The sequence below is a fragment of the Procambarus clarkii genome, chromosome 54 (assembly GCF_040958095.1).
Source record: "Procambarus clarkii isolate CNS0578487 chromosome 54, FALCON_Pclarkii_2.0, whole genome shotgun sequence".
NCBI lineage: Eukaryota > Metazoa > Arthropoda > Malacostraca > Decapoda > Cambaridae > Procambarus > Procambarus clarkii.
In genome coordinates, this window is record NC_091203.1 from 23,309,920 (window position 1) to 23,334,614 (window position 24,695).

Genomic DNA, 24,695 nt, shown 5'->3' on the forward strand with positions numbered 1-24,695 from the left:
CTCAAGGTAACCTCAAGGTAACCTCAAGGTAACATCAAGGTAACCTCAAGGTAAGGTAACCTGACCTATATTGGCAGAATACTCATGAGAGTATTCTGAGGGAGGGATGCCGCACTTGACAGACACCACATGAGATTTCAGCTTCAAGAAGCACCAGGGGTAATCAGAAACAACACTTTAAAGATCTACCTAGATTCTTTCTGAATGGCTTGGTACATGCATAGGCTGAAGTAGGAGTAGTATGCAGACGAGGAGTCACAATAACGTTGCTGAAATATGTTGACCAAACCACACACTAGAAAGTGAAGGGACGATGACGACGTTTTGGTCCGTCCTGGACCATTCTCAAGTTGATTGTGATATCGACAATCAACTTGAGAATGGTCCAGGACGGACCAAAACGTCATCGTCCCTTCACTTTCTAATATGTGGTTTGGTCAACATATAGGAGTGGTATAATTGCACTATGGCTTTAGTATGACCACAGGTCACCAGTTTTGTAAACAAGTCTCCAATTAACTCCAAAAGTTCATAACATCAGTGCTAACCTCAGTTATATCATTTCTCATATATAATTACCGTATGGGATATATCGTGTCTGACAAGTTATAATGTAATATCTTACTATTTAGGAGAGCTATTGATTAGCATTAAGTAGATCACCTGAAGATGCCGATTGTCAGTAGAGGGATTCATTATACAATTGCATTTAATTTGCATGCCCTGGCATATGCTCTCTTAAGTGATAGACTAGGAAGGATGGGGGGAATACTATCACAGTTACAGTGACAGAGTTTCAAGTTGTTTTCCTCCTCAGTTTTGCTGAAAAGTTTTGTCCATACTCAGAGCCTTGAAAATGCAAGACATACAATTTTTTCCAGCCCAGCCGTCCTGAGAGTCCGACACTGTCCCTGCGATCAGCTCAGTCAGATTCGTCGGGCCCCAGCACTTTATCTATGGCACGCTCAGAATCGGCAGCTTCGGCCCTCGGGTGTAGCTCGCAGCAACAGTGGGTACCAAACTCTGCCTGGGCCTTGAGTTGGAAGACTAAGCTGCCTTTACAGACTATCATGAGACTGCTGCAGGTTCTTGTTCCTCAGGTCGAGAAAATCTGCATTGACAAGTGAGTTGATTTGCTTTTAAAAAGTACAGTTTTAAGAACAGATTAGAGGTAGTTACTATTTATGTCCACTCAAATTCTTGTATACTGTATGTAAGTTTGTTCATTTATATATATATTTATTTATATATTTATTTATTTCTACTGTATATATATATTAGGGTTCCGGTAGTAGAGTTGCGTTTGTTCTCGACACACAATCGAGAATTCCGGGTTCAAATCCCGGGAAGGACAGAAATGGTTGGGCACATTTCCTTTTACCTAATGGCACTGTTCACCTAGCAATGAGTAGGCACTCAGGAGTTAGTCAGCTTATTGTGGTGTTGCATCCAGGGCAAGGTCAGTAATTCGGCCTTGGAGGGTGGGACCTTGATAAAGAGCCAAACTTGTATGAATGCACTCTGGCTTCCTGCCCCATGACGCAATGAATTTGTGTATGTCAGTAATATATACTAATATATACTAATATATATATATATAATATATAATATATAATATATAAAAATAACTGAAAACTCACGCCCCAACACTCTTTGTCATGTAACGCTTTGAAACTACTGACGATCTTGGCCTCCACCACCTTCTCAACTAATTTGTTCCAACCGTCTACCACTCTGAATTTTGTGAAAGTGAATTTTCTTATATTTCTTCGGCATCTGTGTTTAGCTAGTTTAAATCTATGACCTCTTGTTCTTGAAGTTCCAGTGTAACAAACTAGGCTGTTGTAAGAATTATCCAGAGTGGTTTATCGACAAAAGAGAATGGGAAGCTGAGCCGCATGGTGACCTGACCCCCAGGGGAATTCGCGGTGGAAATAACCGACGCTTTGTTCAAAGCTGCGTATAATGACTCATCCTATAGTATTCAGTAATTTAGAGAAAATTAGCCTTTATTCATTTTTATTAAAATTGTATTGTATAATAGTACTGGATACAATATCAAGAGTATTCTAATTATTGAGTTTAAGTCACCATCAGTGACGTCACGAATCAGATCTAACTTTTAAAGCGGAGTGACCGGCGGTCATAGGTCATCAGGGGTTGACAGGTCTACTATTTCTCAAAGTTTTAATAACCATTTTTGTGATCGGGAACAGCTCTGCCGTTAGATGTTTGTAATTTAATTCAGTAAAATAATTCAACCAGTCTGGATCAATTAAGTACAACAGAGGTTAATTGTTATAACTTAAACCTGGCTAGTAACTTGGTAGAACTTTGACTGACTAGGCGGAAGGATACAATGCTCTGTCTGGGGTAGACCAGACAAGAGAGAAATCAGTGTGGTCACGGAAGCAGCTAGGAGAGGTCAAACATCTTACCTCTTCCCAAGACCAGCCAAGACATCTAGCTGGTCGCCCAAGGTATAGTTGCTATTGTTAATTATAGAAATAGTCTTCTCATTTGCCACTCAGGTCAAGTAGGGAGTGTTAAAGTGATAGGGAGTGAACCTATTTAGATTTTGTTTTAGTTTTCTTTTAATAAATTAAATTTGTTATTAATTTGCATTTTATTGTTTCCATGTGTTTTATGTGTATACTTGTCCTGGTCACGTGGTCCACACGAGGCAGAGTTGCATTGGGCGCCGATTCTAACATCGAATCGGAATTATCATTACCGTGTAATTTATTCCACACTCAAGGTCATCGTTTATAGTGGGGATCAAGCCCCTAGGTTGATTAATTAGCGTGATCGATCCAGACCTCGATCATTGCTCTTGTATTACTGGTCTGGTGGTGGCAGCAGAGGTGACTCTAGGGTTTTGTTCAGAGCTTAGGTCACGTCATACTGGGTGTAGAATCCTAAGTCGGTCAATCGTCTTAGGACCACGTGGCGTGGAGTTGGCTTTGGTAAAAGTTTTGGAGTCCCTTGGTTTAGAAATAAAAGTAAGAATACGGGTAGAGGGAGTAGAAAGAAGGAAGTAAAGAGAGAGGACCCTAACCCGTGTTACATTGGTCAAGAATTCAATGGGAATATATTTAGAGAAGTTTGTAAGATTTTAGAGACAACTTCGGCTTTTACAACGGCCTACCACCCACAAGCAAACGGAATGACGGAACGGACTAATCGTTCAGTCAAGGATATGCTTGCAATCCTTGCTGAACACGATGCAAACACCTGGGATGAACACCTACCCTATGTTCAGTTCGCCTTGAATACTGCCATCCACCAATCAATTAACACCCAACCACTTCATTTGTTTACTGGTAATTCATGCAATTTCCCGTCAGGTCTGCTTAACAGACATAATGTTGCATACGGGGAGGACTATCCTTCAGAGGTCCTTGGAAAAATGAGAAATGCATGGAATATTGCAGCTGAAGCGTCCAAGAAGGCACGGACTCGGTATGCTCATTTTTATGACAAGAAAGTGCGCCCTCTTGAGTTGACGGAAGGAAGCCTCGTATTGAGAGTGAATGAGGCTGCGCCCGCCAATCAGAGCAGGAAACTAGCTCCGAGGTGGCGAGGACCATATAGAGTAATTAAAAGGGCGGGGCCGGTTAATCTTGTTATAAAAGGAGTGTTCGAGGACCAGGTGGAAAGGACAATTCACGTGAATAAATTGAAACATTATCATGCTAGAGAGGAATTAGAACTGCCTTCAGCGGGTCTAGTTCCTGACTCAGCAGTGCTGACTCATGGCTTCACCGACGAGTCAGAAGATGAGGATGACCCTCTGTCATCGCTCATCAGTAGTCAGGTGCAGTCTCGCCACCCTATGGTGACGAGATCTCGCGCTATACAGTAAAGTAACTTCCTTGGTTAGTATAATTTAGTGTTCATTAGATTTTCCTGTAAAGGCAATGAGATGTACTATGTCTATACTTGACTCAGGTAGCAACTTTTACCGTGCTCTGGGGTTCCACCTCCACCAAACCCAGAGTATATCTATGCTTCCGCTGTGTTGTGTCTGTCTGTTCCCAGGTCTGATTGGTACACCGACCCAGTTGTTCCAGCCACACGTGAACCCTTGTCTGTAAAGACCGAGGGGGGAGGCACGTTACACAAAGCCCTCCCCCCACTAGACCCAGTAACCCATACATCAGTTACTTTGGGGATGAGTGACTGTCCAAGAGTCACCCGGCCGACGCCTCACGTCACTAACGATGTTGTCAGGGCCAGCGAGCTGTCCACATTATAGCAGTCACCGGAGGTGCCATACAACGCCGGGGTAGTTGTCTCGAGATCACCAATACCCACCTGCTGCGTCATCAAGACTGCAGTCATTCCAGCAGTGTTGGAGGAGAGGTCAAGAAATGGAAAGCACGTAGCAGTACTCAAGAATTTCGCCGGAAGATTAATGATTACGTCATCTGAAGTAACAAGAAAGCAGAAGTAAGGCGGTCACAGGTGGAAGGCACGGTTTCCCTACAGAGTACCGGGACTCGCCAATAGAAGGTCGCAAAATTGTCTCCTTTGGCCTAAAGTCGGCGGTACGAGGGTATACACAGTTGGTGTTTACGGCCTAGTAACCTGGTGACATCAAGAAACGCCTGAGATGACGTGAGCAATGATGGAAGACGAGATTCACCTGTTCTGCAAACAAGCAACCCGCCTCTACGACCTTCTGACACCACTCCTGCTAAGAGACACCGTTGGTACATCCAGTCCTGCTCTGCTGTGGTCATCTGCGCCGTCAAGTTTAACATCAAGACTGCTGTGTGAACTGTGATTGATACGAAGGCGTGTGGACTGTCGAGAGCAAGATTAATGGCCGAAGTAACAGTATTCTACAGCTGTCACTTGGCACTCCGCTCTACTACACTCTGTCGTCATTCAGGAGTACTGGATGGGAGTACAAGAGGACCAGGTATTGATGTCTACACATGAGAAGAAGCAAGATCGACACCGTCATCGTCAGCGACTACATTCAGCATCCAGCAGCATCGATTTTTTTTTTTTCTCGATTACTCAATATGAACAATTAATACAAACAAAGAAGTTGGCTCTGAACATCTGTGTAAAGAACATCTGGACACTTTTGTTTAAATGTTGAAAAACAGATTTAAAATAATAATTGGTATAATATATGAAAATTTAACTCTATAAATTGGTCGGTAATCAAAATCGAAGCCCCTGTGTAATTGTCTCAGCCCAGAACAAACGGTTATGGAAAATTATGTTGTGCTATTTTTTTCAGAATGTTTGAACACAGGAGAGGCGGACCAATATAAACATTGACACTTCTAGTGAGTGAGAACACTTGGCTGTACAGTCAGCTGAAACCTGTGATATAGTATAGGAATTTTTTTTATATTTTTAGATACATGTAATAAACGTTAGGTGTGTTCCTTAACATGTCAAGGTTGACATTGATGGGGAGTGGTTAGTACACGGATGTGTACCTGATAGTTCCGTAGTACGCTCCCGGATGACAAAGTTCAGTCTGAACTTATAACTTTAATGTTTGTTTGAGCACGGTGTGGCCGGCTCTAGGGGACACATGGACTTGGCTAGTGAAGAGCCAAGAGAGTTTAATAGCTAGTTTTTGATGGTAGAGTAGGGACATGTTATTTAGCTATGTCAGTAAGGATAGGATGTATGTTTCCTGATATTAGAGGATTGCTGTCAGTTGACAGCTGAGAAATTTATGAAATATGAACATGTTCATTATGATGTTGGACTATTATTTGTCAAATTTTATTAGTTAGGTTAGCTTTTGTTTGTGGCATGAGTTGAATTGTGGGTTTGGATACTAAACCTCGTGAATTTTAACAAATTAACAAGGTTTACTAAGTGCTTGTGCGGGGGGGTTGTAACAAACTAGGCTGTTGTAAGAATTATCCAGAGTGGTTTATCGACAAAAGAGAATGGGAAGCTGAGCCGCATGGTGACCTGACCCCCAGGGGAATTCGCGGTGGAAATAACCGACGCTTTGTTCAAAGCTGCGTATAATGACTCATCCTATAGTATTCAGTAATTTAGAGAAAATTAGCCTTTATTCATTTTTATTAAAATTGTATTGTATAATAGTACTGGATACAATATCAAGAGTATTCTAATTATTGAGTTTAAGTCACCATCAGTGACGTCACGAATCAGATCTAACTTTTAAAGCGGAGTGACCGGCGGTCATAGGTCATCAGGGGTTGACAGGTCTACTATTTCTCAAAGTTTTAATAACCATTTTTGTGATCGGGAACAGCTCTGCCGTTAGATGTTTGTAATTTAATTCAGTAAAATAATTCAACCAGTCTGGATCAATTAAGTACAACAGAGGTTAATTGTTATAACTTAAACCTGGCTAGTAACTTGGTAGAACTTTGACTGACTAGGCGGAAGGATACAATGCTCTGTCTGGGGTAGACCAGACAAGAGAGAAATCAGTGTGGTCACGGAAGCAGCTAGGAGAGGTCAAACATCTTACCTCTTCCCAAGACCAGCCAAGACATCTAGCTGGTCGCCCAAGGTATAGTTGCTATTGTTAATTATAGAAATAGTCTTCTCATTTGCCACTCAGGTCAAGTAGGGAGTGTTAAAGTGATAGGGAGTGAACCTATTTAGATTTTGTTTTAGTTTTCTTTTAATAAATTAAATTTGTTATTAATTTGCATTTTATTGTTTCCATGTGTTTTATGTGTATACTTGTCCTGGTCACGTGGTCCACACGAGGCAGAGTTGCATTGGGCGCCGATTCTAACATCGAATCGGAATTATCATTACCGTGTAATTTATTCCACACTCAAGGTCATCGTTTATAGTGGGGATCAAGCCCCTAGGTTGATTAATTAGCGTGATCGATCCAGACCTCGATCATTGCTCTTGTATTACTGGTCTGGTGGTGGCAGCAGAGGTGACTCTAGGGTTTTGTTCAGAGCTTAGGTCACGTCATACTGGGTGTAGAATCCTAAGTCGGTCAATCGTCTTAGGACCACGTGGCGTGGAGTTGGCTTTGGTAAAAGTTTTGGAGTCCCTTGGTTTAGAAATAAAAGTAAGAATACGGGTAGAGGGAGTAGAAAGAAGGAAGTAAAGAGAGAGGACCCTAACCCGTGTTACACCAGGTCTCAGGAAATCTTCCCTATCGATTTTATCAATTCCTGTTACTATTTTGTACGTAGTGATCATATCACCTCTTTTTCTTCTGTCTTCTAGTTTTGGCATATTTAATGCCTCTAACCTCTCCTCGTAGCTCTTGCCCTTCAGTTCTGGGAGTTCAGTTCAGACACTGAACTTGTTACAGTTCAGTGTACTCACCTAATTGTGCTTGCGGGGGTTGAGCTTTGTCTCTTTGGTCCCGCCTCTCAACTGTCAGTCAACTGGTGTGTGTGTGTGTGTGTGGGTGCATGTTTGTCATAAAAAATGTTAGCTAGTTGTTAGTAATAGTTGATTGATTGACAGTTGAGAGACGGGCCGAAAGAGCAGAGCTCAACCCTCGTAAACACAACTAGGTGAAAACAACTAGGTGAATACAAATGGTTACAATCTTGGTGCAAAATTCTTATATCTCTTCAGAATATCATCAATCTTTCCATTGTGTCACATCCAGGCTATTTGTTCAGGAACAGTCCTTATCTCAGTATTTCTAGACACATTAATCAACAGGCAATCAAGAACATAATGGGTAAGGGTGTGAGACCTTAACATACCACATAGTTTACACTTTGTCTCATTACCATTAACACCTGTTCTATATTCCCAGTAATATTTGTATCCAAGCCTGAGCCTTCCTAACTCCACGGGTTTCCCGCCACTACTTTCTCATCATGTATATTCCACACATTCATTGCCCAAAAGCTTAGGGATTGTTTTTGTATATCTCTCTGTACACCTTTTCTGTTGCAATTCACAACCTGGTTCTTTGAGTTTGCCTCTTAGTTTACCTTCTTTATTTCAGGGACTAGCATGGTGGTAAACCTGTGAATTTAATACAACTTTCTTATGGGCTTGAAACATTTGAGCTGAATATAAAAAATATTTATTGTCTCTCTCTCTCTCAGGGGTCTGACAGATGAGAGTGAGATCCTACGGTTCCTCCAGCACGGCACCTTGGTGGGACTGTTGCCTGTTCCCCATCCTATTCTCATCCGCAAGTACCAGGCTAATGCTGGAACTGCCACCTGGTTTCGCACTTATATGTGGGGCATCATTTACCTAAGGTAATCAATACAAAATTACAAATTTGTCAGAATTGCATGTTAATATAATAATGAATGCAGGATAATGAATATAAGTTAGGACGTGAATTTTGGAATTTCCTGTTTCTTATTAAGTACTGTACAATGAAGTTCACCCGAATGTCCTGGGCTGACATTTGAGCACGGGGCTTCTGGAGGTTGAATAGGGTCCTGGCCTCACGGTATCTCGTTAATGTTTCTGATCCTTCTCGGGCGTGTGTAGCCTTGGGTCGCAGGTTGCAGCCAGTTGTCTCAACTTCGAGTTGAGGAGCGAGTGGTGGCCGCTTCTCGGGTAAGTCCCTCTTTTTACTTTATCTTTGGTTAGGTTGCTCTGGAGAGCTGAAGGAGCTCTCCACAGAACACCAGCGTTGAATGTAATGAAATGCCATTTTCTGGGTGAGACCCGGAGGCTCCCCGGCATTCCTCCCTCCCTCTGGTCGGCGTTTTTTTCACGTTTTTTATATTTAGCCTCTGAACTAGGGTTGGGTAGCCGGCGCAGGAGGGGTGAGAGCTGCGCAGACAGCGGTGCGGTGGCTGTGGTGACATCATGTTTGTTTGCTTGTTTTCTGATTGGGGAGTTCTGCTTGCTCGTTCAGCTTTTGGTTTGCAATTTTTAACCAGCTTTAGTAGTTTGTTTTGGGATTCCTACGTTTCTGGGTGCCTGACCTGGTAGATGGCAGACATAGACTGCTTCCAGCTACTTGGGAGTGTATATAGGCCATTGCTCCTCGTACCTCTCTGAGGGGGGGGCTAGGTTCTGGCTCATGATGTTGATGGTCCTCAGTAGGCTAGAATTCCATCGATTGACTGTTGCCACGGTCTAATATATACACACATTAGCCTGATATAGCTCCGGAGAGCCTCTGGGTCTCGCCCAGAAAATAGCATTTCATTACATTCGACACTTTTCTTAAATACTTCAGAAATGTATAAATACTGTACTGTACTTCAGAAAACATTTCCCTCTTTTTTCAGAAATGTCGATCCTCCAATCTGGTACGATACAGATGTCAAGTTGTTTGAAATCCAGCGAGTATAAAAGTGTGTGCAGTCAGCCAAGTGAGGAGTTGCAGAGGGCTACAATTCCAATTTAGAATCTCATGCATGAGAACAAATTATGAATTTAGTCAATATTTTTACATATTTTATGAAGATATTTTTTACCTTATTTGCAAATTATAGTATGGTGTGCCTTTTTTTTTTTTTACCTCTCTTGCTTTATCATGCATATGCAAATCAGAATGCTTATTATTAATGAGGCTGAGTGTACTACCTCATTTGGGAAAATTCTCATTTGACATTTGGTTTTCAGGCGGTGCACTGTGAAATACTAAAATAGGAACATTTCACGTATTTTCACGTTGGCTGGTATTGGGATTAGCCTTATAGCAATGAAAGGGTTATAATTATATTTGTAACATTTTTGCTTCATTTTAGATATGATTATGTTAGATTTGGTTTTTCTAATGAATGTTTTATTGGATATCAACTTTGTTCACCCCATTAAGTACAATTTTTATAAATGGTCTTGTAGCAAAGTGCCACAGCCAAGTGTCAAACTAAGAGGAAAAATGCTAACATTTCAAGAATTATAACAGATTTTTGTATAATCTATTAAAATAATGCTAAAATTATTCTATAGTCTGTTATTGAATAATAACATTATGAATATTCTATAACTAATTATAGATAAACCATAATTATAACTTGCCCAAACATTTCTGACAAATATTTTGTTTATATGCTAAATTGTATTTATCAAGAGTGATACTGATATAGGGTAGCTTTAGGTATACATATAGCAGTTGTTTTGTGTGATGGGTATATGGTATGACTGTAAATATATGATGAGTTAGGGAGGAAGGAGCTAGCAGTCAGGTTGAGGATTTGGTGTGTTCATAAGTGAAGTAGGAGCTGCAGTCCTTGCTTTGTCTCATGAGACACACACGATAGGAATTATTATCTGTACAAATTTTTAACATACACATATTGTATAGGATTATCTTTCCCTATACAGTAGTCCCCTCAGTTACCCATTAGCCTGAAACGTTTGAGGAGTTACAGATTCCGTAAAGGGGAGGCTTAACATCTGGGTGAGAGTTGTTGTTGGTATTTTTATGTGAAATGTCTAGTTTTTCGTTCTTTAAAGACATAGTTTTCTTATGACAGCAGATGATAAATACATTTCTTCCCCCCTTCCCCCCCCCCCCCCTTACCCAGCCACTTGGGTTAGAAGGTAGAGCGACGGTCTCGCTTCATGCAGGTCGGCGTTCAATCCCCGACCATCCAAGTGGTTGGGCACCATTCCTTTCCTCCCGTCCCATCCCAAATCCTTATCCTGATCCCTTCCCAGTGCTATATAGCTGTAATGGTTTGGCGCTTTCCCCTGATAATTCCCTCCCCCCTTCCCCCCCCCCATTGCATATACAAATGGATATTTCCTTCCCCTAATTAGTAAGTAGAATGTATGGCTGTACATTAATGTAAACATATTGAAGGAATGATGCAATGTGGTCTGTTGAGGGCAGGGAGTTCATGGCTTGTTGCAGTCTCCTAGTCCATAAGCAAAGCTCTTTGTACACACTCACCCATCCAGTTACTGGTTGGACCCAATATTGCTTAATCTGCTTTATTGTGCAGTACGTATTTCATCTGCAGCTGACATGCCAAGAGCTGCCCAAGATACACATGAGTAGATATCACAATGCCATAGTCTCTACTGGTAATTTCTCTGTGCTAACTCTATATACATCTGATATATAAGAATTAAAATTAACTATCAAGCTATAGTTATTTCTCACAAGTTTTTGTATGTTAATTACAAAGCAGACCTGTAGATGACATGCACAGGCTGGTACTCAGTGCTGGCGGGCAGCCAATGCAGGTAGAAAGTGACAACAGGTAGGCAGAGAGAGGTGAGCCTTCAGGCAGAGAGAGGTGAGCCTTCAGGCAGAGAGAGGTGAGCCTTCAGGCAGAGAGAGGTGAGCCTTCAGGCAGAGAGAGGTGAGCCTTCAGGCAGAGAGAGGTGAGCCTTCAGGCAGAGAGAGGTGAGCCTTAGGCAGAGAGAGGTGACCCTTCAGGCAGAGAGAGGTGAGCCTTCAGGCAGAGAGAGGTGACCCTTCAGGCAGAGAGAGGTGAGCCTTCAGGCAGAGAGAGGTGACCCTTCAGGCAGAGAGAGGTGAGCCTTCAGGCAGAGAGAGGTGAGCCTTCAGGCAGAGAGAGAGGTGATCCTTCAGGCAGAGAGAGGTGAGCCTTCAGGCAGAGAGAGGTGAGCCTTCAGGCAGAGAGAGGTGAGCCTTCAGGCAGAGAGAGGTGACCCTTCAGGCAGAGAGAGGTGACCCACATGCAGAGAGACACATGACCTGCAAGCAAAGAGATATGACCTGTAGGCAGAGAGACATGACCTGTAGGCAGAGAGACATGATCCATAGGCAAAGAGACATGACCTGCAGGCAGAGAAAGATGACCCACACAAGCAGAAAGAATACAGAATGACAACAATCGTACACAGACATAACCAACCTTTGTCACTGATCAACATGCTATACAAGTTGTTCAGAGAGCAAAATACTAACATAATATAATACTTTATTGGGGAAGTAAAGCATAATACTTTTCTGGGGAAGCCCCCTTGTGATTCTTTGAAGCTACAGTACTATATCTGATATACTGCCAGACTACAAGGTGCCATGAATCACAAAATTCTTATTGGCTTACTGGGACCACGAGCCAGAACATGACCTTTCCCTATGAGAGGCGCAGGGAGCAGTGGCACTTATGAAAAAAAATTGTGAATCTATTCATCTCTGCCACTACCAAGGAAAGGCACTCGGAAAATCAGTGCAACAAAACATACCACGGCTTTAATAGAAACAAGACCATAGCCTCAAAACTGCCAAAAGAACTTTCCCCCCTAACAATGTAAACAAACTATGGAAAATTTGTGAAACTAGTGCTAGCTAGTTTGCCCTTCACTTTTCCCCGTCATTTTGGGGAGACAGACTGGGTCAGCAGTCAGCCAGCTGCTCCACCACCAGTTCTCATTCTGATGTGTACTTTCTTAGTTCTGGCTCATGCATATTATCTCCACCTCAGTGGTGCTCTTTGGTGTCAGAGCAGGTCGTTCTGTCCTCTCTTTGCATTTTCTTGATCAGTGTCTTGTGCCAAATACTGTCGTCTTGTATTGTGCAGTGTTGGCAGAGCCGCTACAGCTTGCGTTCGGGGTCGATAATACCTCGGCCCTGTTTCGCATGCTTTCTCATATTGTTTCACCTCTGGCCTGCTCATCTGCCGCCTGAGCCTGTGTGGTCCTTGGACTGGGGTCTTTCTTTTTTTCGTCCACTCATTTTAGTGTCTCCTTCAGTCCAAGATTGTTTTCAGAAAGCATTGTTTTTGCTTTCTCTAGCTTCCAGTTATCGGGTAGGTGAACTTCATGCTCTTCTTTGACGCTGGGGCTTTTGCTCTGTTGGCCCAGGTGGGCGCTCTGTTCATCTGCAGCCAACTCCTTTTCTGGTGAAGAATGAGTCAGTTAGGTTCTGCAGGGGGCCCTTTGGTTGTGGATGCATAGTTGATTCGGCCTGGGTTGCATGATGTGCTGTGTCTGGTGGCAGCTCTGCACTGCTACCTTAGTTCCACTGGTTCTGCTTCAGTAGACTCCTAGTGGGAGTTTTCCTTGTTCCCTGTTCCAGGGCTGATATTTCTCAAGTTGTCCGCAGTGTCATCAAATCTAGCCACCTTCGGTCTACCCTCATGCCCATGATGTACATACATATGTCGCTCTCTTGGCTGTCTTTGCTGTTATGTTTTGGACTGATGTCCAGGCACTGGGGGTTTTGGCAGTCTAAAAGGGTTTTGGTAGCCAGGTATCTTGTGAAAATTGCCGGTCCTAAGCGGCCTCGTGTGACTTTGATCATGTGTTGCAACCAGTTGTCTCTTCTTCGCTTTGATACTTGCAGTGCTTCCTCCTCGCTGGTAAGTCTGTTTTATTCCTTCTCAGTGCGTAGATAGTTTCTGGGAGCCACAAGGAGCTTCCCAGAAAACCATTGCTGAATGAAATGAAATGCCAATTTCTGGGTGAGCCCTGGTGGTTCCCTGACATCCTCCCTTCCCCAGGATGTAGGGTTGGTTTCCATCATTATAAAAACTGCTGGTGAACCAGCCAGCTGACCCAGTCTGCTTCCCCTCTCCCCGACAAACTTGGGGGAGTGGGAAGGTGGGGTGAACTAACTCATGCTAGTTTCATGAATTTTCAATCTTTTGTTTACATTGCTGGGGAGTTCTTTTGGCTGTTTTGTGGCTGTGGTCTTGTTTCTAACCAAGAAGTGGTCTGTTTTGTTGTGCTGACTCTGGGTACCTTCCCTTGGTGGTGACAGATGTGAATAAATTCACAAATGTGAATAAGCGCCACTACTCCCTGCACCTCCCTGAGGGGGCCAGGTTCTAGCTCATGGCCCCTGGTAGGCCAATAAGAACAACAACAAACGGCACCTTGTAGTCTGGCACTGTATCAGATACAGTAGCTTCAGGGAACCACCGGGGCTCACCAAGAAATTGACGTTACATTACATCGCTAGTTTTTTGCACATTCTGTACTATAATATATAGGTAGGTTCTAAATTATTGATTTGTGACTTTTGCAGGGCTAACTTGCAAGTGAGTGTGCCCAGTACTTATTTCTGTATAAAATTTACATTAATGCATGAAGGGAAAGCTGGTGACTCTTTTGGGCAAATTATAATTTATTTATATATATTGTGTGCACCTTTTTCTACACTCAGGCCAAAGAGTGCTATCCCAATGTTCATAAACCATTTCATCTCTTAACTCGTTATGCGCTTTACGCTTTACCATTATGCTCATGTTTTTGGCTGCCAGTCCTCTTACGTCTGAGGTTCTGGACAGGTTTTGTTCGACTCAAGGCCGAGGTCCTGGATCCGGAGAACTGGTTTCTGTGCCCATAGATCTTATTGCTGGGATTGGTGCATTCCAAACCTAAAGTTTACCTAAAAGTTTACCTTTTCCTGTTATTGTTAAGAGTAAGTTATGGTGGTTTTGTCCTCTCTTCTATGGTAGATATTTATTTTGGAGTGTCTCCTAGGTGATGCCTTGGCACCTGCTTTAACCTTCCTTTACCTTGAGGGATTTGCTCCTATCTGGATCTGTGCTTCAGTGTAAGAGGTGTTGGATTCAGCGGGTGCTTTGTCCCACCTTTCCTCTTTGGGTTTCAAGCATTTTGACTCGGTTATAGAGCCAGGAAACTGGCCGGTTGGTTGGTCCCACTCCTTCCAAAGTTCGGGATGTAATTGCAGCACGGAAACAGTCTTGCCCCCTGCCACTTTAGTTCTCTACCCCTTTGGGCTTAGTTTGGCACCCTGTTCATTTTCTTGTCTTTCTTGCTGTTTATTTGAGAATATCGGCTCTTGCATCTGTCTTTGTCTTCCACTGGCAGGCACTTTTGACCTCCAATTTGCCAGCTGTACTTGCTAACCAATGGTTCTGTTGTGTTCTTTGGTCTCCTTGTCAGTTTTTTTAATGTTTGTACTGATTTTGCTTCCCTCCTCCTCATGCTTGCTCTCGTGGGGTCTTTATTGTATTGAGCAATTTTTGGTCATTTTACCCTTGGCTTGCTTCATGTGCCCACTGGGACTGGTCTGATTGCTGGTTTTTGTTGTGTTTCTTTGGTTGGCTGCTTTCTGAAGATTCGGGGTTCACCATTATTGTTCTGCCGCGACTTTGGAGTTTCGGTTGTTAATGGGCCCTGGATCCTGCTGCTCATGCCTTGTTTGTCTGGAGTGGGCAGGCACTTAATCTGCCACTCCTGTTCCGTGGTATGCTCTTGTGTCCAGCATTGTGGCATGCTTCAATCCCTGTTTGGTATTTCTGTGTCCCTCTTTTCAGGAGTCTTAGCTCTCTGTCTACACTTGTCCTGTGCTCCAGTGGTGCATTGCCTATATCAAAGGGCTCTTTCTTATTTCTCACTTCGTGGCTTCATTTGGTGTCTATAACACGTCTTTTGGTATCTTAGTCTTCAGTCTTCTTGGAAGTTCTCATTGCAAGGAGTCATTTTGTCCTGATTGAAAAATCATTCTCATTTTGCCCACTTGGTTCCTACTGAAACTGAGCCTGGGATTTTTCTTTGGTGTGGTGGGGTCGTTGCTTTTCCTCGGTTGGTGCTTCTTGTATTTACATGGGCCTAATCTTTTGGTTGTTGTGGAACCATTCATGGTATTTGTAGTCTTGGAGGAGATATCACTTTGGGAGGGTCATACCACTGTTCACTAGGTAGCATCACAATGGTGGGTTTGTACCATTGTTAACTAGGCAGCACTATGACCTTCCCTTGGAAGGTCATAGTGAACATCTTGGATGCCTAGTGAACATTGGTACAAACCCATTATAGTGAAGTTGTTTAGTGAACAGTGGTATTGAACCCCCCTTTGGTGGGGTTCATACCACTGTTCATGCTCACTGCCTAGTGAAATGCAGAACTGTCTTATGACCCTTCCCAAGTGAAGCTTCCGAGTGAACAGTGGATGATCCTCCCTTGATGACATTGTTAAATGTTAGTTATCTTGAGTTATCTTGAGTAAATTAAATGTATTCAGTGTGATGAAACATTCCAGCATTGTGAAATATAAATGTTAGTTTGATGTGAAATTTTGTTTCTTTACGGCTTCTATTAAATTTTGACGAGTTATAAGAATGAGGTATTTAGAAAATGTTTGCTTTCTTATTCCTTTGTTTTTTACCACCTTGTATTCCATGTTTAAATAGTCTTCCAGGCTTTGTGCCTTCTTTTGATACTTACATCCATGCTAAGATCTCAGACTCTGGGATTCTGTGATGAATTGTCATTGCAATTGAGTGATTTCCAAATCCTCTTGTGTTCTTATTAATCCTCATTCATGTCTCCATATTCTCGTGAGCAGTTGTAACAGTAGGAATAATATTTAATTAAATAATTTAATTTCATATATACCGAATATTTTAGTAAAGTTTTTGGGCACCTTGGTTGAGACACACTATTCTTCACTTTGGACTATTTGGTGCTTGAGTGTAGAAAAGGTGCATAACAGGTTTGTGTTTGTATTACTTCTACAATGTTCCGTCACTGCTATGGCTCAAGGAGTGATATAGAAGAAAAAAATACAGTACTGTACTGCATGTGCTCATTCCAGTTATTTGAAGTTGCAGCAGTGCCAGTCATGATGAACACCAATTATGATGGACATGGCAAGTCGACTTATTTGTGAACGTTGAACAAGAAACATTCCATCTTTGTACTTATTGAGCTTCGTGGTCTTCAATGTGACATTTTTTTTATTACTTACCCTAGTAAATGTATATGTGAGTAATACTGTAACCATACTATGAGAGGGAACCCACATGCTGGGACCCCTCAAGCACTATACACTAGTCAGTAATGCGTGTGCTTGGTAAGTCCAGGAATGTGTGTTCAATTCCAGCGGAGATCCTCAATATTTTTCTTATAGATACGTCACGTTTTTGTGATGTCATTGTGCAGGTGTATACTGTATATGTATTAGAAGCCACTCGGTGAGTCCTGAGGTTCAGACTGCAACACCAGTGACCTAATAATTTATTATACAACAGATTTATCTATTTATATTGCAAAATACATTTTGTATCACCCTTGTTTGGTGCCTAGTCTCTCTCTGGCTATTGTATTGCCTTCACAGCGAGCCTTCTCTAGTCTTTCAGTTATTCCTAAGAAAAATATTCTGTATATGATTTCTCTGACCATATAGTTATTTTTAGCAAGTAGATTTTAATTAGGAATGAAAGTCACGAGGCTTTGCTTCACGACATTGGACGAAGCTCGGTGGTTCAATCATACAGTCTGTGTAAATGGAAAGCAGAGCTCATAATATAAACATCGGTAAGATTTATTATGTCAAAATGCCACTCTTGGCGTATCTGTCAGGAAATAGGATGAAATGCTCTAAATACAATACTGACTGTTAAAACTAGTTAATAATTACATTTTGATATTAACCCCCTGAAATTAGGCCTCTTATTTAAAGTTTATGCAAATTGTACAATGCTTTAAATTATCTGTTTTGGAAAACTAATTTGGTTTGGTTTGTGCTTAATGGCTGACAACATTTAGAAGCTTGATGTATTTAATCCACTCAATCACATAGTTAGCAGTACAGTATCATTATTTTACCAATAGTGATGGTCCAGTAAAGCTTGGTCAAAAGTGTATTGAACATAGCATAGGGTGAAGCAATACTTGTGTGAAAAATACTTGTATGGTCAACCAGGTCAACTAGGTCAACTAACCTTGATCAACCAGGCTGTGATTCATACATCAGGCTGCGAGCAGCCACGTCCAACAGCCTGGTTGACCAGTCCAGCAGCGAGGAGGCCTGGTCGACGACCGAGCCGCGGGGACGCTAAGCCCCGAAAACACCTCAAGGTAACCTCAAGGTAACGGTAGTCTCGTGTTTTTTCTTTGTGTGGCTCGAGCGCCTGATCCTGGCTTTTGCCTCGGAATCATTAAAGAGACCGGTGTGACACCTTCCTCGACTCCCTGGTGTCTGTCGGTCATTTTTTTTTCGTTTGCACGAGTGAAGGGACTTAAAATGGGAAATGTGAATATGTAACTTACCAGTGACTTTGTACACTATTATGTTAACATTCCATGGATCGTCTTAAAATTCATTCCCTCTTCACCCCCCCCCTCCCCACCAGAATATTCACCTAACCTTTAGCTTTAATAAGCAAGGATAGACAAACATTTTTGAAGAGGGGAGAGGGGGAGGAAGAGATTCTTCAGGTAATCCCATTCAGTTAACATTCCATCTCCATTTCAGTAATTTTCCAAAATCAACTGTCCAGCCTTATACCACAATTGACTAATTTCACAGTGATTTTTATTAAAAAAGAAAATATACAGGGTATTTATAAATTGGTAAACAATCTTATTGGTGCTTGGTGTGAATAAACATGTGTATTTTTATTATGTGGTGGTGTTGAGAAACCATCCCATATAGCAGCTGTATGGTAATGTTTGCCAGTAATATATGGTGCTGCCCTGTCAGTGACTATGGGGTAGCAAGCTCTAGCTCTATGTCCTGCCTGCTAGCCACTCAAACCATACTATAATAGTATAGTTGTATTTTTAACTGAACAAGAGCCATACAGAAACAAAGGCAACATTTTGTTCTGAAGATTTTAGGGATCCCAAAGTGCTTTGAAGCTTCAGCATTAACATATTGTGTCATCACTCATTATGCATCTCAGATAAGCTGGTCTGTTTTACAATCTTTTCATTTGTATTTTATTTTATTTATTTATTTTATTTATACAGTATATATACAAGAGTTGTTACATTCCTGTACGGCCACTAGCATGCATAGCATTTTGGGCAAGTTCTTAAGCATATTTATTCCCCTATTGTGACATTCTATTATGACATTTGTTCTTCAGTTATATATTACTGTACATTGACTTGTTTGTTATAATTATAAGATCTTGGGTTTTGAAGTCTGTGAGGAAATATTATTTGTGACAATTTTACTTAAACTTGGAGCAACATACAGAACAATAATTAAATATTAGTGATTGTTATTTAATGTGGTACAGAATACAACACATTGCTGAATACTTGAGCAGTTTGGTGACAGAACATTAGAAATGGATAATATAAATGCATGCATTAAATTTCCTAAACATACTGTTGTCTCATAGGCAATGTGGGTAGGTAATTGAAGCATTCATAGAATATGTCTGAGCATGTTTCCTTTTACCTGATGCCTCTTGTCACCTAGCAGTAAATATGGTAGGTTACACACACAAATTACAATAGCGTGATGCATCAATGAACAAATCCGCAAGGGCCGTGACGAGGATTCGAACCTACGTCTGGGATGATCTCGGACGTAGGTTCAAATCCTCGTCACGGCCCTTGTGGATTTGTTCATGGTAGGTTACATCCTAGGCAAGGTCAGCTGCTGACCGAGGAGGACTTAGATAAGCCTAACAAGTTTGCTGTTCCCAACAATGGAAACCCATAAGCTTACATCTGTATTGGTATTTCCTAGACTGACCAGTGTGTTGGTTGAATGCTCAACAAGCCAAATGAATATTGTGCAGTTTTCAATAGAAAATATATCATTTTAGCTTAATATAATGTAACCTGTACAGTTGGCTTGAGAATACACTAAATGTGGAACAAAAAAAATATACAGTGCATACATTACAAAAGTGATGTTTCTTGTAGCGCTGCCATCTATCAGATTCTCTTCACTACTATAAATAAAAATGGCTAAACCTATTCAACCTAACATAGCCTATATTAACCCAATTTATCCCAGTAGGGTGCATTACCTATGAAAGTAATTAAGAGAGAACAATAATGGTGAGCTTACTATTTCATTGAGGTTACCATTTGGTACTCGTTTACATGCTAAATTATTGTGTATTGTACTATATTTACACTATTAGTAATTATTACTTTTTTTTTTGAGATATATACAAGAGTTGTTACATTCTTGTAGAGCCACTAGTACGCGTAGCGTTTCGGGCAGGTCCCTGGAATACGATCCCCGCCGCGAAGAATCGTTGTTACAACCAAGTACACATTTTACTGTTGAGTTAAACAGAGGCTACAATTAAGGATTTGTGCTCAATAAATCTTCCCCGGCCAGGATACGAACCCATGACAAAGCGCTTGCGGAACGCCAGGCGAGTGTCTTACCACTACACCACGGAGACTGTCATGACATGACTAGATAGCAAAATAATTGAAGTATTATACTTTTTTGAATTACTATTAATTAGTGAAATTATTGCATGATTCATAACAAAGAAATCATTGCAGTTTTACATGCTTGCAGAAGATCATTTGCAAAAATCTAAACATTTTAAGAAACTTTTATTTGTTATATCTGAGAAAAGAAAATTGATCAGGGAACAAATAGAGGACGTCCTTGAGATGCTGCCTGCCTGACGATTCCTTAGTGGGACGTGTAGCGTGATGTTTGTCAGTGTTTGTTGGCTACATGAGGCAGCGGTAGGTGATAACATTACACGTAATGAAAGGTTTTATAATGATAACTATAATATTTTTTATATGTACACATTAGTAGACTCCCATTAACATCACATGTATTTATATATATATATACCAGAAAGTTGCTTAAATATTTTGTATTACACTATACAGAGAAATCACATTATCGAGTTATATCAATGAGAAAATGCACAGAGCCGTGATGAAGGTTCGAACCTATGCACCGGGTGTTCCCCAGATGCACGCTCAAGTCGCCTATGCCACGACATGGTCAAAAGAATTGCAACCTGGGGTACTTACTGCACCCTCGAGGACTTCTAAGGCTTCCACTGAAGAGTGGAAGGGTGCAGTAGTTGTGTGTTTATGAGATCAAGTATCACCATTAGTCAAGAGAAACAAATCACTGGTGACAATTTATGTAGCCCAGTATTTTTTTTTTTTTTTTATACAAGAATAGACAACTACTGACTCCCATTAGTAGGCCAAGAGCTTTCTCTTCCCATAGCTCATGGTAAACCTTAGCCACTACATTTCCCCAGAAAACGACCTGTCAATCGTTTAACAACCAGGTACCCAATCACTGCTGGGTGATTAGACATACAGTTAAGGATTAGTGCCTAGTCAAGCCTTCCCGGCCAGGATACAAAGCGAGGTCAAATCGCTCGCAAAGTAATTACCTAAGTGTAGTTACAGGATGAGAGCTACGCTCGTGGTGTCCCGTCTTCCCAGCACTCTTTGTCATATAATGTGCTGGGAAGAAAGTATGGGAGTGAGTGTGTTACCACTGCGCCATGGGGACTGCTGTCTTTGAGAAACTTGGATCACTTAGAAAATAATGTGGAAAAAGCATCAGAACTAACAAAATTGTAGTTCCTCAGTGCTGATACTAATTAATATTATTAGATACTATGGATTTGTACATCTTATTTAAAATATATAAATTCTATATTGCACATGACCAAGAGTACCCAGTTTAGGAGTGTATATCTAGACATTATCATTGTTCACTTTGTATCAACCACTTGTTTTTGTTATATGAAATGTATTGGTTATATTTTGTTAACTATAATATCTAAGTCCGATAACTTCTAAAATAATATTTCCTTATTAGTAGATAGCCTATACTGGTGTAAGTTACTTGAAACAGATTGCAGGAACACACAAGTCATGTACAGTAGCCCTATACAAAATACCATTATAGGCAGATGGCTGACTAAATTAAATTTTGTTAACTGTATAAATTTAATACAATTATTATTGTTATTATTAATGTGGTACAGTTTATGTATTTACATAAATAATTTTATGAAATGGAAGTGTGACAAAAATTAAGTGCTGGATTTTGTTTTATTGATTTTGGTCACTGCTCCTCATCCTCCTCCTCTTATCCATTTCTTCATATATAACCTTCTCATATTTATGTTTGTCCATCTTGCAATAGGTTGTATTGATGGTTTCATTAGGCATGTATAGTAGCAGCATGTTAGCACATGAATATCCCCGTGAACCTCCACTTTTGTAAAAGTTTACGTTCAGAGGTATAGTTCTCTGTGCAAGCAGAGCAAGCTATCCCTGTTCATAAGGAGTTAAGCTGACCAGAGCAAGACAGTAGTCTGTGAACCAAATGGTTTTAATGCATTAGTTTTCATAAGCTGTCATATGCCATATTTGACTTAGTTTACAGCTCATTGTCAGGAGTTACCAAGCTTGTAATTGGAACACTTTTGCTTGACCATAAGTGTATGACTACCCTATCCCACCTAACTTAATGATGATGTTCATTAACCTGAGAAGGAGTACAGTATTATAAAGCAACTCAATTTGTACGAAGGTATCCATAACATATACATAGAGGTTCATCAAGAGTAAGGACAATTTACTATTTTATGTAGGCAAAGAAAGACAAATACAATATATAATTATTGCTAGCATATTGCAAGTTGCTTATTTGCAAGCAGAATGGCTATATTTTGCAGAAGCATTGTACTGTATGTACATACAAATTTCTAGGTGTGTGATTAGCACTCTGAAGGAAGGGTATACCTGTTATTGTCTCTCTACAATTGTTTATATAGCCAAAAGAGCTGACCCATGTCTTGATAATCAATGGGTAATGAAATTATACCTCAGACGTGTTGTAAACATTCTTTCATGTAGTTTACCATAGAAGTCAAGAAGCTTGCCCTCATGTTTCTTCCGTAACTAATTGAATGCAATTGTTTATATAGCCAAAAGAGCTGACCCATGTCTTGATAATCAATGGGTAATGAAATTATACCTCAGACGTGTTGTAAACATTCTTTCATGTAGTTTACCATAGAAGTCAAGAAGCTTGCCCTCATGTTTCTTCCGTAACTAATTGAATGCAATTGTTTATATAGCCAAAGGAGCTGACCCATGTCTTGATAATCAATGGGTAATGAAATTATACCTCAGACGTGTTGTAAACATTCTTTCATGTAGTTTACCATAGAAGTCAAGAAGCTTGCCCTCATGTTTCTTCCATAACATATTGAATGCTGAGGTGCTTTATTATATACTGCAATGTACATGTATTTAAATTGAGCTTCTCACTATTTTATCCTGATTCATACTGTCAAATGAACACAACTGAAATGTGAAAAGATAGCTGCAAGGGTTGATGTGTTAGCAATCTGATGCCTTCATATTATTTGTAGAAAGGTTAAGTTTCTTTGAAGAGCAGTATTATTGGTGTTACTGGCATATACTGTAACCTTATCAACAATGTGCCCTCAGTAATGGTCATTATGTCTACAGTAAACTATATGCTCCTACTAAAGTTTAAATAAATTATATATATATTAAAGTTTTTTTTACATTCTTTAGAGATGATTTTATATTGGTCTTTTGTCTTTTATATTCCCTTTGTGTATACCAAAATTAAATTTGTTTTATCGGGGACAGACAGCTTTTGTGTACTGTAATTACCTAAGTGTAGTTACAGGATGAGAGCTACGCTCATGGTGTCCCGTCTTCCCAGTACTCTTTGTCATATAACGCTTTGAAAGTACCTGTACCGTATTTTATTAAAAGCCTATCATCCTGTTTCTCATCTGCATTATTTGCAAAATGAAGACACTGTAGGTGTATCAAAATCGGTCTTGAGACATGTATTTCCCGAACAGTGGTGTTGAAACGGTGTTGTCTTTGCTCCAATAATGGACTATTACGTGTTTCACACAATGTTACATCAACATACACATGGTGAAAAACACACCATGTGTTTTTTCAAAACACATGGTATGTTTTGGTATGGAATGGTATATGGAAACATATGGTATGGAAAAACCCAGCCTGGGTTTTTCTACCCTCTGAATGGGGCTTACTGTTACAAGGATTGAGGTTTTCTTCCCCCTTCCCCTCTGCGTACAAATTGTATTTGGTGTCTACCCCCTCCCCGGGTTCGGTTCCGTGTCTCTTCGGGTATATGGTGCCCATACAGATATGGACACCATATTCCATCTTTGGTCTCGCAAAGGTTGTGAACAATTTCTTTAGTACTGTATTTCACTATCCATGTACTTAAAAGCAATTATGCAAATGGAAAGTGTAGCATAGGCTCCTTGCACAATGTTCTTTATGTGGTCCTCAGGCAACAGTTTTCTTTTTAAAACCACCCCTAGACCTCTTTCTTTATCTGAATTTGTAAAATCTTTTTCACAATTTGTAGGTTGAGTGTGGTCCATTTTCTCCTATTCTGCATTCCATAACATGGCATTTATTCACATTAAATTCCATTTGCCAAGTGGTGTTCCATACACTTATTTTGTCCAGGTCATATTGAAGATGGCATGTTGACAAATAATTTGAATCCTATTGAAATCAGACCTGTAACATGAGCTCTGTGCCCTTCCCCCATCTCCTCCCTCCCTGCCCCCACACACCTTCCCTCCATCTCCTCCCTCCCTGCCCCCACACACACCTTCCCTCCATCTCCTCCCTCCCTGCCCCCACACACCTTCCCTCCATCTCCTTCATTACCCACAAAGGCCCTTTACCTTGAACAAATCCACAAGGGCCGTGACGAGGATTCGAACTCTTTCCCTTTATCCACAAAACATATACAAAAATTCCCTTTACCTTGTGTAGTACCCCTTCACCCCCTAGCAACAAACAGGCTCTGTACCTGGGAGTAAGACAACTGTTGTGGGGTTGGAGCCTGCAGAGGGCCAGTAGTTCGACCCTAGGGTAAGGGGAACTCCGATACAAGCGTAAAGTGTACATATTCATGTCTCGTGTCCCTAAGAAACATTACTACAGTATATTGTTAAAATTAATAATATACTGTACTGTAGTCGGAACTTGATTTATCTGTCACATTTTCTGGTCTGTTAGTTTCTGTATTTTTTGTGCTACTGTACTATTTACATCTGGTTGTGTTGCTTTTAAGGGTCCCTTTTCCA

The 24,695-nt window shown here is 40.9% G+C and overlaps 1 protein-coding gene across 2 annotated transcripts in view; it reads left to right on the forward strand.

Moving 5' to 3' along the window:
* Positions 1-23,098, forward strand: part of LOC123771262 (protein HID1) — a 74,015-nt gene extending 50,917 nt beyond the window's left edge. For both annotated transcript variants that reach the window (XM_069305194.1, XM_045763723.2), the window contains exons 14-16: positions 882-1,123; positions 8,055-8,213; positions 9,207-23,098. In XM_069305194.1, coding sequence (XP_069161295.1) covers positions 882-1,123; positions 8,055-8,213; positions 9,207-9,270 — 465 coding nt within the window. In that variant the 3' untranslated portion in view covers positions 9,271-23,098. The remainder of the gene's footprint in view (positions 1-881; positions 1,124-8,054; positions 8,214-9,206) is intronic.
* The last annotated feature ends 1,597 nt before the right edge of the window (positions 23,099-24,695 follow it).